We start from the raw sequence: 19,991 nt of genomic DNA, 5'->3' as shown, positions 1-19,991 counted from the left end.
ACTAAATAACTGAATTAACTTCACTAGGCAATATTATTCTTTGCTTTTCTTTTTCTTTTTTTTCTGAAGGGTTAACTCTCTGCAAAGGTTTCTGTACCATTTTTTGTTTTTATCCCAAAAATATTTTCTTGATTAATCTAATTATATAACGAAGCAAAATTAATTTTATGGGTCAGAACACTACATGTTTTAAAAATATATATTTAAGGACTGTCAAGTAATAATAAAAATATAATTTTAGTTATATTTTTGACATCCTAAAGCATTAGGGGTTGATCATTCTCCACTTGCCTTAACATTTATATGAGAAATTCAGAATAGGTTGTAATATTTATTGCTAGACTTTAAAAAAATTAAAAAACTAACTTGTAATTATTATTATAATTATTATTATTATTATTATTATTATTATTATTAACTAAAAGGCACTCCGAGTACAGATATATTGATAAAAATGCAAGATAATGTGCATTTTTTAAGGCCATAAAAAGATGAAAATAAATAAAAATTATTATACATAATAAATAATAAACAAATCTGTAACCTCTCATTTTCTTTCCTCTAAAAGAAATTGCGTTGATTAGCATTGCCAAGTCAATGGCAAGGCTCCAATATTTATTGCAATAGAAACACAATTGGCAGGAAAGTGGTGGGAGATTAGCAATAAGCACCCACTCGAAAATCTAAAGCCACAGAAAATGTAGGATACGATCACCGGTAGACTGACAAGGCAAACCCTACACCCTGATTCTGATGTTCAAACCACAAAATGACCAGAGACCATAATAGTCGCTACAAGTCTACAACCATTGAGTATGGGTACATATTTGTTTGGGTGGTTTGCTTCATGATCATCGTTAAGCACTCATTGTAGAGCCAGAGGTCCGGCGGCATTCAGACAGCATGTCCATGTAGAACTGGCACCTGCTGATTTCATTCCCATAACTGCTGAGACACTGCAAGCCAAATAGAGCCATATTATTTTTGCCCTTAATCTCAGATTACCCTTGCCTAACTGTAAATGATCACAACATATCCCCGGCCAAAAACGTCATTATAGTACCAGATATAGGTTTTTTTTTCTTTGGCCATATTACATAGCATGGCAAATCCGGCGGAATGAATTCCAAGACCTTGGAAGATCACCCAGAGTACTTAGCTTACTAAGAAGCTAACAAAACAAAACAATGTTGGGGTGGTGGGAGTGGGCGAAGGGGCTCATATGCCCTGTTTTTCATCAGCACCAAGCGGAGACACCTTGGAATAAAAAATTTTGCAGCCATGCCCGAATCCCGCCCATGGTAATCAAATCAGATCATTACCATTTTTGTAGTAAATTCTTACAAACAAATGAGCAAATTATCATTATAAAGTTCAAGAGGAATAGACATACATCTTGGAATGCCTTTGATTGGGCACCACATGCATCAGAAACTCCAAGACCGTCCATGGTTGGTGCTGCAGGAGCAGAAGAGGCCACTGTCTCATGTTTGATGACACGAGGACCCATTACGGCATCCACAGCCCTGTGGGCTACTGCACTTCCAGTACCAAAAGCCATGCCTGTATACCAACAGAAAAACATAGATGCACAAACCAAACTGGAATCGCTTTCAGGAAACTAAGCAGATTTTCACTTAGTAGACCTCAAACCCAAATAAAGGAGAAAAGCAAACTTACCCTCTGCAATGGTAGACCCTAATCCGCCCAGCATAGAACCGCCTCCATTCTGCACAGGTGCTGGGGGAGGAGCAGGAGCAGCTGCAGTAACCAATCAGTTGAAATTTAACACAAGAATCAAACCTTGGAGGAAATGAAATGGCAAAATACATCACAACACTGATGGAGTTTATGACTGCCTGGAAGGTAGCTTTATTTTGTGGCATATAAAACCAACAAACTGGTGGGCAAAACATGAGGTGGATGAGCCGTTGGGCTCTCATCACCACACTCCATATAGGCAGGTTCCCCAACACCATTTTCTGGGGATTGTGGGGGATTTGAAGGGACTGTGTTGGAGTGTCCCCCTGTGGCATAATAATCCAAAAGACTTAAACAAAAACTGCAGTGACAGAGAGATATATATATACATACATTTAGTAATCACCCTTTATATTATCATATCATAAATGCCACAATTTCATAATTGACATAAAACATCTTATTCAGTAAGAGACGATCTCCTGAAATTATGCGTTCAGCATACAAGTACAAATCGTGTATCATGTACCATGCCATGTTTATCAAGGCAAGAAAACCAATCTTGCATTGCTGAAAACTCCTCTTGCACGCCAACTCTAAAACACAAAAATATAACCTATCTCCCAAATACATGAAAGAGGATTACAGCATTCATTACCTGGCTTGGGAGGGTTCCGCAATGGGGTGCGGGCGCCACCACCCGACCTTCCTGCATGCAGCAATGACCTTAAACGTATGAGCAATGAAGAAAAAAAAAAAAAAACCTAATAAAGGGAAAAAACCATATGAAGTTTGTGTGAAAGTAGACGGATCAAACATGAACAAAAAGAACTCACCAAGATCAATAAATAAATGCCAATAATTGACATCAAATATATGGAAAAGAAAAAGAACTAAAGAAAGGCGAAGGGGAAATATGCAAAAATAAGAAACCAAACTTAAAGTTTAACAATAATTTTAAGGAAATAAACATCTGCAAATTCAGGAGCGGATCTACATTCGTGGGTAATAGCCCCCATTCAAATTACAAAAAAACACTAATAACATATAAAAATAAGCTTAGAACAGTAGGGTTCTTGGGAATTGTGCACCCACTCAACATGGCGTTCAAGTCCAACTAAGCAAGATTTTTTTGGTGGGCGGATGGGGGGGAGGGGAGATAGTTATTTTTTCTATATTGAACCCAAAATTGTTGGATGAATGATTGTTGTCACTTACATTGAGAGAGAATATCAATAGCATTGCACATAAGTTGACCATGGAGCAATTCCAAAACATGAAAAACCGTAGGAAGGTAATTGGAAGGAATCTTTTTTCTTAGTCAGTGAAGTCAAAAGTACAATTTTTTTCATCTTTCCTTTTTTTTTTTTTTGGTTTTGATTAGTACTCCAATCTTATGTCTAAATTAATAATGCTATAATTTATGATTACGAATGAATAATTGTAAAATTTAAATCTTATAAAATAAAATTTAAAAATTAAAGGTCGCCCCATTCATGGGCACAAAAGCCAAAGTCCCCACTGACTATAGATCCAAATCCGTCACTGTTTGCAATACCACGTAGAGAGAAATTTATTGTAAAAGGGGAAATACTTGCATAACAAAAAAAACAAAAATGTGAGGGTGAAAAAAAAAAAGATGAAACAAAAGACACCAAATCCAGAAGTCGTTACCCTGACAATTTTGAGGATAAGCCTCTATAACAACATATGAAGAAGAATTTTAACTTATGTTATAAAAGGAGAAATCTTTGCAAAAACCAAAAAAGAAGTTCAAAATAATAGCATGGGCAAATTTTTTTATTTATTTATTTATTTTTTTAGAAAAAAAAAAAAAAAAACACTCTAGAATCCAAATTGAGGAAACGCTTAGGAAATGGGGGAAAATAAATGAAAGTTGCTGCCAGTTATGTATTCCAATTTGGAATCAAGAGATCACTTGTATTTTGAGTGTCCTTGCTCAAAAAGGATCTATTTTAGAATCTGTTCAAAATTGATTCTAAAGGGAGCAATTGAAAGTTGGGGTGGAGACATTGACAAATTAAAAAATGTTTGTAAATTTAAGGAAGGTGAGATTAAAAAACTCAGCTGGTCAGCTGCCATCTATCATATTTGGAGAATTAGAAATGAAATACTATACGGGGGTGTTGAGCTAAATATCAACCTAGCAATGAAGTCTATAATAAATTATGTTAAGCTGAACTGGTTTTGAATTTTTGAATTTATAAATTTCTGATTTGTAAAGAGTTGTTTCCGGTGATTCTGCTTTGCTGCAAGCTGTACCAAATTCTGTTCCTGTATTCTCCTCTTTGGTAATATATAATGCTTAATTCTTACAAGTCTAATTGAGGAAATAAACATCTCAATAATATAATAAAAAATTCTTTCAGCTTCCCCCTGATCCCCGCCAAACCATTTAAGTTCATCCCAAGATGGAACAAATTAGATACAGGACTAAAACACAAGAATAATCCTACTAGGCTGGTGGACGCACATTTTTCATATACGGAGTTTGACGCAACCATGGATTCAGACTTTGTACCATAATATCAAAAATTGGTGCGTAGCCTTTACAGTCCATTACGATACCGCAACAGCTGTTATCCATTAACTACCATAATGACGATTATGAAACATTACAGGTCCTTACAATGACAGATTGGCTATGAATGACTAAAACAGGTTTTTTAGCCCCACTTTTGCATTTTCTCCTCTCAAGCTTAGAAACTCAATTTTAAGTTGGCTTCTTTAGTTAGTATTTTTTTTTTATAGAAAAATTCATTTTTTGGATTTATTTTCCTTGAACCCTAAACCCTATTCCTAAACCCTACATTCAACATGCATTTTTTCAATGACTACAATTAAAATAAACACACCTTTTCCTCTCATTAAATTGAATTTGTTCATAGTCTAAGTTCTTTCAATTTTATTTTTCCCTATTTTTCTTACACCTAGTTTCAAAACTAAAATGCGTTCTATTGTATGCATTTTTGTTCTTGTTTAACATATGAACATTCTATATTTTATTTTTTGGATAACAAAAATTCCATTATAGACAGAGTACAAAATATGCCATTCCATATTTTTATATTTCTTTACATTTCTGATTTCTTAGCTTGAATTTCACTTATAATCAATAAAGTGGTGAAAATTAGCAAATGCATGCTTCTTCTCACCTATAGCAACTAAAACAACCAAGATGACATCTAATACTAGCATCATATGTCACATTTTTTAGTTGATTAAAATTGACTAAAGTCCATATAAAGAATTAGTATATACTATTCTAGGATCAAAACTTGTGAATCTATGTGTTTTTAAGAAGTTAGCTAATGCAGAAAAAAATGGATTCGCGGATGCAGTGACCGTGTAATGCAGCAGCCGCGACCATTACAGCATGACCATTACCGTTATTTAAAACCATGCTTAGTACAACAAACTTGTGATACAGTTGGGTCAAATGGATCAATCCTAATTACATTGATTGCTTTCTTTTCTCCATGCTAATCTTACAGCAAAGCAATATCTCTACACTCCTACACAGTGAAATATTCAATGATGATTCCTCTGCATCTACAGTTTGCTTGCAAAAAGCCATTACACACAGAGAGAAAGAGAGAAGACAGAAGTACATCAATGAAAACCCTAAAAATTCAGAAAATATATCTAGAAAATCAGTAATAAATAAATCTGATGAACGCATACGGTAATCATGCACGAATAAAAATTAATAAAAAAAAAAAAAACTGACTAGATCAATTTTTCAATGTTGAGATATATGATTCCGCATGATTGTTTCGTTGTCTAGGGCCATATATCAGACATCGAGGGAATAACTAAGGAACTGCGCCTAATGACTGTGGGGAGAGATCAGGGAAACATACCTACTACGGAGCTTTTTCGAGGCATGATTATTGAAATGCAATCAAAGAGAAAAAGCAAGCACAAACGAATCAACAAGAAACTTCAGGGTTGATCCGCGACGACAGTTTGGAAATTTATAGAAGGCGATATTAGCTGGAATTGCTTGGGCAGGAAAGCTAGAAGCCTCTTCTGGAATATTCCAATTTCACGGGGATTTCGTTTCGTAGCTTCTTCTAGAATTTAATTAATTCTAGATGTTGACTGACTCCGCCCATTTTGGAGGGGCGCGGGTGATTGGTCTTTAAAGGTGCTATGAGTTTACTGTGAAAAATAATTCTTATTTTTTGTTTTTTTGTTTTTTTAATAAATTATAAAAATTTTAATTTATTTTAAATTTTTTCTGAAATTCGTATTAAAAATTAGAAAATAATGGAAATTAACTTGGGGCTTGTTTAGTTGCACAATTTTTTTATTTTTTTAATTTCAAAATAATTACAAAAATAGCTTATTTTAATTTTTTTTTTTAAATTATATACAATATTGTTTAGAAGAATGAATTTTAGGATTTAGATTTAAATATGTGTGAATTCATAAGAAATTTGATATAATTCCAATGCTATATTCTATTTAAATTCATACAAATCTAAATCAAATATTTGAATTCTATGTTTTCAAAAAAAAAAAAAATGTTTTCCAACTTTTTTACATAAACTTAGAATATTATAAAAAAAAAGTGTAACATTTTGCAATCGTTTGAAAAAAAAAAAAACTATAAATACAAAATAAACTATTTCATTGGTTGAAATGCTTAGGTGATAACGGAGTTATATGGTTAACTAATTTATTTAATACCTATATATAAGGTGATATTCAAAATTGTAATAACTATCATGGAATTAAACTTATGAGTCATACGATGAAACTACTAGAAAAGATAGTTGAACAAAAATTAGAGTTAGAAACGAAGGTCTCATAGAATCAATTTGATTTTATGTTTAAGAGATATACCACAGAAGTTATATATCTTTTAAGAATATTAATGGAAAAGTTTAGGGAAAAGAATAGCGACTTGCATATGATATTTATTGACCTTGAGAAAACATATAATATGATGCCTAGGGAAGTTTGGTTTTAGAGAGAAAAAAAAAAAAAAGTGTATGTAGTAGGTATACTAATGTCATTAAGGATATGTACGATGGAGTAATGATTACTGTAAGGACTGTAAATGGAGAAACTAGAAAATTTCCAATCACCATAGGTGTACATCAAGGATCTGTTTTGAGTTCTTTTCTTTTTACTTTAGTGATAGACTAATTGACTAAGAGTATTCAAAAGGAGGTTTTATGGAGTATATTATTTTGTAGGTGATATTTTATTAATTGGTGAAACTAGGGACAAACTAGAGGCTGTGTTAGAAGTATGGAGTGAAGTTTTGGAATCTAGAGGCTTAAGATAAGTAGAAATAAGATAGAATATATGAAATCTAATTTTAGTAATGATAGGAGGAATATTTGAGATAAACTTAAACTTGATGATGAAGAAATAAATAGCACTTATAGATTTAAATACCTTGGATCTATTATGCAAACTGAAGGAGAAATTGAAAATGGTGTAATGCATAGAGTTAAAGTAGGTTGGGTAAAATGGAGAAGTACAACAAGTGTGCTCTGTGATCGTAAAATATCCTTAAAATTGAAATGATGTTTTATATAACAGCTATAAGACCAATTATGTTATATGGATCAGGATGTTGAGAGACGAATAAACATAATATTCAAAAAGTAAAAGTTGTCGAGATTAGAATGCTTCGATGGATGAGTGGTATAACATTAAAAGGTAAATTAAGGAATGAACATATTCGTGATAAGTTAGGTGTAGCTCCTACAGAACATAAGAAAAGGGAAGGACGACTTAGATGGTATGGACACTTGCAACGTAGGTCACATTGTAACGACTCCAAAAATATTTATATAAAATTAGTGTAGTAATCCTAAAATTAAATAAATAGATAAAAATTAATTAATTAATTAATTATTATTAATTAATAATAATATATTTATATATATAGGTATATATATATGTGTGTGTGTGTGTGTGTGTGTGTGTGTATGTGTGTAAAAATAACCTGAAGGATCAAAATTGTTCCTGATCCTTCAATTGAAATCGAAATCCCCCCTGCTGTGATTTCTCATCTCTCTCTCTCTCTCTCTCTCTCTCTCTCTCTCTCTCTCTCTCTCTCTCTCGCTCAATTTTTCTTCTATTTCTCTATAAAATTGAAGAACGGACCTTATTTTTGGGTCCCAGCTCCACTCTTCAATGATTTAACCAGAGAAATTTCATTGTCTGCACGTCGTAGGCACCACACTAGGGCTAGTGTAAGTGAACTAGATTATGTCAGAGTTTATTTTAAATACATTCCTAAATTAAATTGACTTTTTAAATTCAATTATTTCCATATGTCTAGGCTAAACTATACTGTGGGGATTTGATTATATCGAGTTTTTTTATTATATTGGTATTAAATTAAATATGTGGATTATTATACATTTTGTATGGTAATTTGTTAAAATTATAATTATTAGGCAAATCGTGTGACATGAGTTTATTTTATTTTATTGCATATTTGAGTAAGTTCGAGATTTTTGTGGTGTTATATTTATTATGTGTTTTATTGTGAATTTTACGGTGTTATATTTATTACGTGTTTGATTGGGAAAATGATCAAATTATTATACTATTTAATTGCATAAATTGTATTATATTTTTTAAGAATCCTGATGGCCGCAACTACAGATGAATATTAGTGCAGTCACACTGTTGTGAAAGTGATGGCGATGGATGGTGGATTTGGCCTGGGGTATGAGTACGAGTATGAGAATGAGTATGAATGTGATAGACAAATCCCACTTATAGACATGATATTTGACTTAGTCTGGTTGGTTGGTCGGCTAACCAGTTAAGTTCAGTTTTCAGACCGCACAACACGGTCATGAGGGTAAACATGACCTGCATAGGCCAAAAGGAGTTATTTTATACATATTTATATATTTATGTGATTGTGGATAATTAATAGGCTTAAATAATGTTTTAGAGAAGAGTTCTTATATTTAATAGGTTTATAAATGCAGTTTTTATTAAAGTAAAATTATTAAATATATTTTTATACTGTCAAGCTCATTTTAGCCACACACTGATAATAATCTAATTCATACATACTGAAAGGTGTCTCGCCCCAATAAATATTTCAACTTTTCAAGACCTACAGGAAGACAAGTCTAGCAAGCTTCGAGGCGGGACTTACATAGTATAGTTTAAAGTAAGTGGTTGTGAAAAACCAGTTAAATATGTTTTATGTTTTATGTGATGTAATAATACTGGGGAAGTGCCTATGTAAAATATGTGGTGGTTTTAGTACTCTAGTATGGTATTTGAGATTTAGATTATTTTTCGCTGTTGGTTTTAAATTAATTTATGAAAGGGTGTACCCTGGACCCCACTGGGTTTCGGGTCATGATAGTTGTCGTATCAAAGATTATATTTATATTATTATTATTATTATTATTTTTCGGGACGTTACAGTTGTAAAATTCACAATAAAACACATAATAAATATAACTCTGCAAAAATCTCAAATCTTGAGGAGCCTAACCGAAATTAGAGTAATGTAGCAGAAGCATGGGTGGGATAGTTAGAGTTATTTAGAATAGATATTAAACTAGTTGTGTTTTTAATGTATTGGAATTTTTGGGGTTGTTAATTTTGATATTGAAGATATCGTTGTAATAAAGGTAATTAGTACTATGGTATAAATATATTTGGAGATCTTCAACTGTATGAATATTTGGGTTACTTCACACATAGTGCACCAATGAGGAAGAGTGAGTTAATTACTGTGGGGGGCAGTAGAAGGGGTAGGGGTAGACCAAAAATAACTTGGGATGAGATAGTGAGTAAAGATTTAATATCTCTGAATTTTTCAAAAGAAATGATCCACGATTACATAAATTAGCAAAAAAGGATTCATATAGCCAACCCCACCTAATGGGACTTAAGGCTTGGTGTTGTTGTTGTTGTTGTTGTTGAATAGTGCGAAAACGTTTTATTAATTTATATTTTTACAAAATATTATAAAATAAAAAATTATTCAATTTTTTTGTAATTTTTAAAAAATTAAAATGAATATGACAATTGTTTTCTATAATTAAATAGGTGCTTAATTTTTCTAAAATAATATAACACATAATACGGGGTTTCATGTCATGAGGAGTCTTAACAAGTGAGACATGCAGTATTATTACCATGTTTGAAGAGATTGTCATGATATATGTAGTTTTATAACTGGTAGCTTAACTAATTAGAAAACAGTGACCAAACCGACTTTCCAAAAGTCAGTTTGGTGTTCCAAATAAATTCGCGTGAACCCAAACCGACTTTCTTGGTCACACCCTCACCTACCCCACCAAACTTTGCATGCCCCATCCCCTAATTATTTGTTCATCATCCCCCACTATCACTCATCCTTTCTCGACTTTCATTTCATTATTCTTCCTTGATCCCCCAACCTTCTTCACCACCTTTTAGTGTTACATGAAGTTGTTGAAGATTTATTCTTAGAACTATTATCTACAAGGGTCAGTAACGATAGTGTTAGCTAATTCATGGTTTAACTAATTTCTAGTTTTTACTTTTTTTTTGTACAATAATTTCATTTCATATTGACGTATTAATTATGTAAGATTATTGTTTATGTAAATGAAAATATATTTGTTCCATATTATTGTGATTTACTCAAAATATTTTTATTGTGATGGAAATTTATTTATGTTGCAGATAAACTCTATTTTTGAGAAGTCATAATGGCATAATGGCATCAATTCGTCAGCTAACAGCTAACAAAGTTATGGTCTTATTATACATTGACGATGAGATTATTCATGGATCGACCGACATTGAGTACAACACAGGGCCAATGAAGGCCATTCGAGTTCGAAGGAGTATGAAGTTAGAAAGTTTGAAACAAAAAATATGTGAAGGATTAAGTATTGATCCAAATAAGTACATATTAGAATTGACATCAAGATGTCCGCAACAAGGGGGTGGTGGAAATTTTTTGTACATTGACGTCCCAATAAAAAAATGATGCAGATGTCCTAACTGCGTTGGACCCGCAAAGTTCTTATCTAGACGTATATGTGGTTGAGATTTTTGTTAAATGCATTCCTCAATGCAACTGTATGGGGAGCATTTATCCATTCTCAACCATATAACGAATACGATACTACTAAGACAAGCAGACTATTTGATCACCTTTCAAAAATGGCAGGGACTTTAGATTTGAATGACGTCACTGGTACATCATTTCAACCAGAATTCTTGTCAATAAAGCTTCAACGTAAGGAGGCTGCTTTGCAAGGATTCAATGTGAGAAGCAGTTATTATCACGAACCACAACCATCAATAGAGTATAGGTATGACCAAAGTTCAACTGGAGTTGTGTCCATACTGGACTTCCATACAACTCCATTTATTGTTATAAATGAGAGGGAGGCTTACATGATCCAGCCAATGCAACCTTATATGGACTATGACCATGAATTAGAGGAAGAAGAGGATTTACAAGAGGATTTGGAAGAGGCAGAAGTAGGGGTAGATGAACCTGGTGAACTGAATGATTATTGGGTTCAGCATGAAGAAGTTGTGATGCCTTTTCATAACACACCTGTCAATCATAAGAGGGTACGCGACATGCCACCGTTAGCGTACATGGTCAATGTTGATCTTGAAAATGGTTCTCCAATTTTCTTATTGATGTATGTCAATGACATGCTAATAGATGCGAAGGACATAACTGAGGTAAATCAGTTAAAGATTCTATTGCATAAAGAATTTGACATGAAGGATCTTGGCACTGGCAAGAAGATACTTAGGATGAATTCATTGGGATAGAACTGCAGGGAGGTTGTGTTTATTTCAAAGTGGTTATATGGAGAATGTGTTGAAAAGGTTCAACATGGCTGATGCTAAACCAATATGTACACCTCTATCGAATCACTTTAAATTGTCTACCATTGAATGCCTTATGATGGATGATGAAATCGAGACATGTCAAAGGTCCCCTATGCTAGTGTTGTGGGGAGTTTAATATATGTCATTGTGTGTACAAGACCAAACTTGGCACATGCAATAAGTGTGGTGAGTAAGTTTCCCTCTAATTTGGGTAGACAACATTTGTAAGTCGTCAAAGGGATTTTCAGATACTCATGGGGTACTTCTAACTATGGTATCATATTTGGCAAGCAATATGATAGTCCATCAGTTGTGTGGTTTATTGATGCTGATTATGTAGGGGATACGGATGACAGAAGGTCTGCAACGGGTTATGTATTCACCCTGTGGGAGGACCTATTTTTTGGAGGTCCATGGTACAATCCCTGGTAGCATTGTCTACAACTGAATCTAAATATATGGTAGTTGTTAAAACTGCAAATGAAGCGTTATGGCTTAGTGGTTTAGTCAAGGAGCTAGGTATACAGCGACGTGGACGTTGTGCTACATTGTGACAGTTAGAGTGTCATCTACTTGGCAAAGATTCAAGTGTATCACGCTAGAACATACATATTGAAGTAAGGTTCCACAAGATCCAAGAATCGATTTCTTCATGTGAACTTGTTCTTAAGAAAGTTCACACATATGAGAACACATTGAATATCTTAATAAAGCTAGTTATCACTGAAAATTTCAAGCATTGCTTGGACTCACTTCATGTCTCCAAGTGTTAGAAGGGAGACAGTCCCAACTTAACGTCCCAAGGTCAAGGTGGAGTAGTGAACTATGTTTTCGATTTCTCCTAAGGGGCTTATATTCATCGAGGTGGAGATTATTATGATATGTTGCTCATATAATTTAGTGGATGGCAAGCACAAGGAGAAAACATGGTGTAATCAGTGTGTTGGGGCCTTACTAGGAGGAAACCGTCGACTGTTTGTTTGTTGCCGTTGACGTTTTGTCTGAACATTCAGAGAAGGTTGCTATCGGTATCTTTCCATCGACGGTATAACTAAAAACCATCAACGGTTTGGCTCTTTCCTTCAATGATTTGACTGAAACCATCAATAGATATGCTTAGGGAACCAGCGCAGATTTCAAATTTTGAATAAGGGAATGTTAGTTTGGTTAGGGTTTGGAGGGAAACCCTCCGGAAACTTTATATATATATACTATTTTGGGTGTATTTGTATTGTAAAAATATCATTGTAAGTGTCTTTTGACACCAAGATAGTAAAGTACTTTGCCGATTGCTCCTGTGGATGTAGGCATTGTCGAACCACGTAATTCCTTGTGCTGTTATTTTTGCTTTCATATTTACTGTGTGGTTGTGTTATGTATTTGGTTTTCATTGATTGCTAAATTGATATTCTACTGTGCAATTACAATTTATACAACATGTTGCAAACGCAGAGGAGGGAAATAGCGTTGTTGGACATGAGGTTATCAACTTCAAAAATGAAAGGGGGTTGTTAAGTATTCAAACTACACCATGCTAGCCAAATAAGGGTCAAAATATTAAGAATCTAGTGGATCAATAGTGGATATTATAGACAGTTGCAGATTTCACAAGTTTCAATCCTTAATGTGTTCATCTCTACAATTATTGAAGAATTTTGTGGCACTTGGTAAGACCACGTCACTCACACCAGAGAAGAGTACATAAAGATCAAATGCTGCTTACTCAAAAGAAAGGATCTAGAGAAGCATTATAATCTTATCTCTAAAAGGTATTACACTCTCTACGGACCAAATGACATCAACCTTAAGCAAGCTTATCTTAATAGCCTATTTGATCCACTAGGAGAAGAAGTCCTCTGTGAATTGCAGATGAGTGGAAAAGGACTCGAAAGCACCTCCCCCAGTAAACTCTACCAAAGTGCTCTTATGAATTTGGATGCACTTTGTAGAAAGTACGACATGTACAGAAGAGTCCAGAAAAAGGAGCTTCAAAGAAAATCCCTTTGTGGATCCACATCTTTCAATACATAAATGAATTGATATAAGAAAAAGCTTATGCCACATAAATCAGGTTGACCGAATAAATTGACTCAACTCCAAGGAGAAAGGCTTATTGAACCAACAAAGTCGCAATAGGCTTGTGAAGCCTTTTATGTCAACAAAAAGGCTGAACAGACTCGAGGAAAGCTTCGGCTTGTCATCAGCTACCAGTGTCTTAACCATTTCCTTGTTGATGATAAGTTCCCATTGTCAAATAGGACCCACCTATTTCATAACTATCCTAAATATTTTCAAAGTTTGACTTGAAAGTGAGCTTTTGGCAATTGGGCATCCATTCAGATGATAGGCTCAACATATGCGATGGACTTCATACTCGTCCTTCATGAAGAATATTGGACGGATCTAGTGGCGCCAACATTATACGGTAATAAACAATTGTTTAGACAGAAAGGAAGACCCAATAGTTCGAGACTGCATAATAAAATGGATGTACGAGAGGGCAGTCAAGGATGCAGTGTGGGTTTGGCCATGAAGAAGGCCACAACCGCATAGGTGTTGAAGGAGGATTGAAGATCATGACGGAGCTGAACCATCACATTAATTGTACTTAATGTGTAAATTATAAATACTGTTTTTTAAAAGTTGTGTGTTGTACTTGAATTAGAAGTGAAACAAGAATATATTATATTTCTTCTTTTTTGAATCATTTTTTTTTTTTGGTTGAAATTGCTTTTGACCTCTGTTTAATTCTTTTTTTAATAATTTTAAAACTACTAATAAAAATGGAAGTATCAAGTTTTAGTCTTATAAGGGGTGAAGGAAAAAGTATGGAATGGGGGTGAAGGAAAAAGTTGTGAGTTGAGGTGTAATTTCAAGAGGGGGGATGAATTAAATATTTAAAAAATTATGCAATACTTAAAAAAATTTTGCTACGATTTCATGTAAGTGATCTAACTACACAAGTGATATCAATATTCACAATATATATATGAATGTAACAATGCTCAAATTTAAAGAGTTAAAGGAAGAGAGAATGACATCATATTTTTACAAGGTTCGACTATCCTTACCTATATCCTTGCCTCAAGCAACCCACTTGATGATTCCACTAAACGCTCCTTCAATAGGTGGAGATGCGTCTCTCCTTCAATAGGTGGAGATGCTTTTACAAATCCTCAAGTGAAAAGCCCCTTTTTCTTGACAACGATTCACTCTAGAATCATGAAAATACAATGAAAAATCGAAGTAGAGGTAATAAACACTCACTGATTAGAGCATATAAGTACGCTTACAAATCACACGCTAATACACTCCCAATTGAATATGAACGAAGCTCAATGGAGTAACTAGGGTTTTGAAAGAAATACGCTCTGAATAATAATCTGAAAATAATCTTAGCAATAATCTGCGTTAACTTCTGTTAATATTCGTTCTAAACACATTTAGAGGCTAGGTATTTATATGAAAATTTGAATTCTAGCCGTTTGACGTATTTAATAGCTTAATAAATGAAAATCCTGGATGTTTTATGGTCATTGCGACAATTATCGCGTAGGCTTAGGTCTCCAAAACAGTGTGTTAGGTCGCTTGAACCAACTAGATTTGGAATTTCAAAAAGTCAGTAGCCACTCGATCGACTAAACTCTGAGATTCGGTTGCTCGAACTAACTGGGTCTAGAATTTTAAAAGTCAGTAGCCACTCGGTCGACTGAATGCTGAGGTTCAATCGCCCAAACTACCTAGAGCCAGACTAGTGTTCAAACAACATCAATTCATTCAACTGAGTTCTTTGTCTTAGGCGCCCGAACATTCTAGAGTTACAAAATCATTTGTTTTTCATTCCAAAAATTATTTTAGCATTTTAAAATAAGTTTTGTACTTGTATAAAAGATTTTCCATGAATTCAGAGTACCTAAAGTCCAACTAAGTCACGTATGAGCTTTGTCACTTTGTTCAAATGTTGTGTACTTACATAGGTCCTAATTGGAAATATGCATTCAAAAAGTTCTTCATGTCTTCAAGCTTGGTCTTTTATAAGCTTCATGATCTTAGCCAAATAACATCATCTTGTATGCTTCATGGCTTCCATTTTGCACATGTTATTATGCTTTAATACCTTAATATATGTGTACACACTTAAAAGCACAATTAGATGTCTTGGTTTGTCATTATCAAAACAAGATGAAACCTAGATAGACCAACAATTTCCCCATTTTTTATGATGACAAATAAGAAGCAAAATGAGGTTGCCTTTACAAGGCTCCCCCTCACAATACGCATAAAGATAAATAAACAATGTAAATCATTTCAAGTATATTAAGATCAAAACTTAAAATTTTTTCAAGCAATACTCTTTTAATCTTAATGTTGATCATATTTGCTTCCAAAGTTTATAATATGATTGATGCTTAAAAACAATTTATACATGCATTTTGCCTAAATTCTCCATCCAGCGCTAAATTTTCCATGCATTTCCATAAAATTTCCATTTTGCTCTTTAATTCTCCCCCTTTTGACATCAAAAAAGGGCTTCATAAAACAAATCTGCATAAGATCTCAACTGTGCATTCTGCTCTACATTCTACACCATTTAAAAAAAAAAACTTATATGACCATTCATGCATTTTTCATCAAGCATGAATTGCATATTGCCAACTAGCATAATGACATCAATATAGAAATTTTAGAGACATACATCAACCAATATTATTTCGCCAATATAGAAATATACATCAACTAGCATGTCAGCACAACCATTCATATCCACACAACCATTCATATCAGCATAACCATTCATATTAGCACTAATAGCACAACCATTCATATCAGCATAACCATTCATATCAGCACTAACAACACAACCATTCATATAAGCACTAACAGCACAACCATTCATATCAGCACAACCATTCATGTTCAAAAACTCAGCATTGATCATAAGCATGTATAACTTACTTGATTTCACAAGCATTCAAAGATGCATAATACACAAGATTGTCTCAAATTCACAAAGAACTGAAAAATACATAAGAAAAAAAAATACATATGAGTTTGCTCTTAGTTCTCCCCCTTTTAATATCATCAAAAAAGCCTAATCATCGCTAGCATCGAATGCATCAACATCTTTATCAAAAGAGTTGGTCTCATCATCGTCCTCTTCTCCTTGGCTTTCTTCCATAGGCGCCTTCCCTTTAGAAAAGGAAGCATCATCCAGTTGAGTTTCAAGCCTGTCAACCCTTTTTTTGAGGGTTCAAAAGATGGAATGAATGTCCTCGTAGTTTGCTCTTAGTTCTCCCCCTTTTGATATCATCAAAAAAGCCTAATCATCACTAGCATCGAATGCATCAACATCTTTATCAAAAGAGTTGGTCTCATCATCGTCCTCTTCCCCTTGGCTTTCTTCCATAGGCGCCTTCCCTTTAGAAAAGGAAGCATCATCTAGTTGAGTTTCAAACCTGTCAACCCTTTTTTTGAGGGTTCAAAAGATGGAATGAATGTCCTCGTGAAGTGCATTGAATTTGAAATCCATGTCCTAACGAAGCGCGCTGAATTTGGAATCCATTTCTTGACGAAGTTCGCTAAAAGCCTCTTAGATAAGATTTGTCATGGAAGTAAGGAGATCAGGAGGAGTAGTTGTGGTACCCATGGGAACATTAGACTCCACATGGTGGGGATCAGCCATGTGAGCATATTCCTGCTTTTCCTCTACATGTGGATCAACATTTATGCGCTGAGGTGGGATGTGCTTAGGAATCCAACCACTAAGGCCATCCAGTCAGTAGCTCATTTGCTTCAAAGTGGTGGATGTGAATAGATCAGTTTATTTTCGGGCAAAAAAAAGGTAAAGGGTCGAGTAACACCCAGATGCGCAAAAATGAGAGTTAGAGCCCCTCCATAAGGGAGAATGACCCTCTTAGTGCCCTCTTTAGCTAACATCTAACTAATGATCGATAAGGGAGGGAAGGTCAAAGCGCCTTCTTGTATAGAGATACCACATTACAAAACAGTCTAGATATGATAGGTGATCTCTAGACCCACTCATAGAAAGAATATTATAGGTGATAAGGAGATGAATTATTTTGACTTCTAACGTGAATTGTTTATACAATGGAGGTTGACTAAAATAGGTCCCAACCTCCTCCAACACAAGTGGTAGGAATTCTTGGGGAGTAAAATTTTGGTCCATTATTGATGTATTTCCTACTTTAGGACATTCAAAGTCGCCATAGTCAATATAAAAACGTTCAGCTATAGTGCGGGTGGTGAAAGGAAAGGTTTTGTCAAGAATGTAAGTGGTCTAGTGTTTGCCATCCTTGACTAGACTTTCGTAAAAGAGACGCACTAGATTCGAAAAAAAACATCTTGGAGCTGATGAAATAGAAATCTATCCCAACCTAGAAGTGAAAAATGATGACAAATGTTTGGAAAGTACTATTCCATGAAAGGGATGCCAATAATCGTACCAATAATCAAATCTAGGGTCCAAAGATGATCGTTATAGAGCTTTTTAGCCCTAGGAGTAGTGAGCTAGTGAACGATGCTTTCCTTGTTGTCTTGGCCTGTGGATGGCGTTTTTATCCCAATACTTTGGGTTCTTGGCATGGCGATGGAGTTTGTATGAAGGAAAGAGTGGATCTTGATGAAAGATCTGAGGTCAAAGAGGAGGAAGAAGAAGTTTCGCAGGTTCGGGCGAGGGAAGACGAGTGTTCGGGTGAGTGAAAGGCCAAAAAATTAGGTTTTCACCCAAGGTTTAGGGTTTTAAATCCCTCTGATTCAGTCAACGGAGTTGAGGGTTTGGTCACCCGAGTTAACTGACACTCTCAGTTAACAAGGTCAGTATAGATTCGGTCGACCAACCGTGACATTTTGATCACCCAAGTTACCTGGAACTTGAATGCACCTAAGACAGTATGTATTCAGTCAACCAAGCTAGAATATTCAGTAGCCCGAGTCATTTGGTTGACTGGCTTTGGACTTTCAGTTGCCTGAATCATTTGACACTTCCCAGCAACCAAGTCAGTGTTGTTTTCGGTCTCCTCACTTAGTCATTCGGTCACCCGAATTGCAGAAGATTTCTATATCTTAGCCTTGTATGCTAATTTTAATGGGCCAATTTGCTTAAAACAATCTTCCCTAGCATTGCAATAAGCCTAATACTCTTCTTTACTTACAAAGCCATTTAGAAATTGCACTTTTAACATTTATTTGAAATTCTTATGGGATGCATAAGCAAGTAGCATGTGAATGGCTTCCAACCTAGCTACCGGTACATAGGTTTTATTGAAATTTATACCTTCTTCTTGATTGAAACCTAGTGCAACTAACTTAGTTTTGTTTCAAACAACAATACTATTTTTGTTCCTAAAAATCCATTGAGTTCCTATAAAATTGTGATCATTAGGCCTAGGAACTACGATCCAAACTCTATTTCTTTCAAATTGTTTTAACCCATGATTCATATTTATCATTATGGATAAATAAATTTTCTAAGCCCTTTCTTATATCATCATAAATAATATTCTTGACAAAGAGGGGTTAGCTTCATCCAATACTACATGAAAAATCTTGCCTTTGGCGTTGTCTCCAAAGGTAACATAGCCTCCTTACTTTTAGTGTTATGGATGTGAACTTGGAATTATCTCCCATCATGTGCCTTGAACATCCATAAACCAAGTATCACTTATTTTTAAAGGTTCTGGACCTAGAGTATATCTATAAAAGGAAATAAAGTGACTCCATTTGGTACCCAAAGTTTCTTGGGTCCTATTTGGTTAGTACTAGTTTCTCCCTTTACTTTCCAAACCATTTTTTTTTTTCAAATTTCTTCTTTTAAATGGGCAATCAAATTTGATGTGACCTTTTTTTTTTTTTTGCACAAATAACAAGTGGTATGAGTATAAACATTACTCGAAGAGGTACTAGCATAAAACTTAGATTATTTTACAAAGTAGCCCATGTAAAGATTTTTCTTTTTCTTATTTTCTTTATTATTATAATCGGTACCTTCTTTATCTAAAGTCATCTTTTGAGAACCCACTAACTTTTCAAAATTTATTTTCCACTCATAAATTTATAAATTATTTTAGAGTAGTCTTTAACTTTTCTTTCTAAACTAGTAATTTTCAAATCCTTTTCGTTTTCAAGGGTAGCATGAGTGTAACGCCCCGACCTGGGTCTGCCAGGGAGCATTGCGTCTCTCCTCTTCCACCTAAACCAGACAACAAGGGGGCAGGCCTTATCGGACTAATGACTGGCCCCACAGACCAACACGTGTTCTTTTCAGTGTGTTTTGTCTTCACTCACACACTTCCTAAGAAACTTCCTAGAAGGTCATCCATCCCAAGTTTACTCTAAGCCAAGCACGCTTAATCGTGGAGTTTTTATGGGAAGGCTCCCGATAAGGAAGGTGCACCTTGTTG

General features: G+C 34.5%; 1 protein-coding gene across 1 annotated transcript; it reads right to left on the bottom strand.

The window, feature by feature from the left end:
• Positions 1-525: 525 nt before the first annotated feature.
• Positions 526-5,873, bottom strand: LOC131161596 (uncharacterized protein C6C3.02c-like). Its single transcript, XM_058117457.1, has 5 exons — positions 5,586-5,873; positions 2,360-2,410; positions 1,681-1,761; positions 1,394-1,563; positions 526-956 (listed from the first exon to the last, which is right to left on the bottom strand). The coding sequence occupies exons 1-5, from the start codon at positions 5,608-5,610 to the stop codon at positions 858-860; spliced, it is 426 nt and encodes a 141-aa protein (XP_057973440.1). The 5' UTR covers positions 5,611-5,873; the 3' UTR covers positions 526-857.
• Positions 5,874-19,991: the final 14,118 nt, after the last annotated feature.

This window comes from Malania oleifera, chromosome 8, assembly GCF_029873635.1.
Source record: "Malania oleifera isolate guangnan ecotype guangnan chromosome 8, ASM2987363v1, whole genome shotgun sequence".
In the NCBI taxonomy this organism is placed as follows: Eukaryota; Viridiplantae; Streptophyta; class Magnoliopsida; order Santalales; family Ximeniaceae; genus Malania; species Malania oleifera.
This window is presented reverse-complemented; position numbering and strand designations above follow the sequence as displayed.

What these genes read in the sequence shown, in the direction of transcription:
- LOC131161596 (XM_058117457.1), bottom strand. Translation starts at nt 5,610, where the DNA reads ATGCCTCGAAAAAGCTCCGTAGTAG. An exon ending in GCGGAACCCTCCCAAGCCAG is followed by an intron (nt 1,762 to 2,359) that starts GTAATGAATGCT and finishes TGGTTACTGCAG; the next exon opens with CTGCTCCTGCTCCTCCCCCA. An exon ending in AATCAAAGGCATTCCAAGAT is followed by an intron (nt 957 to 1,393) that starts GTATGTCTATTC and finishes TTTGGCTTGCAG; the next exon opens with TGTCTCAGCAGTTATGGGAA.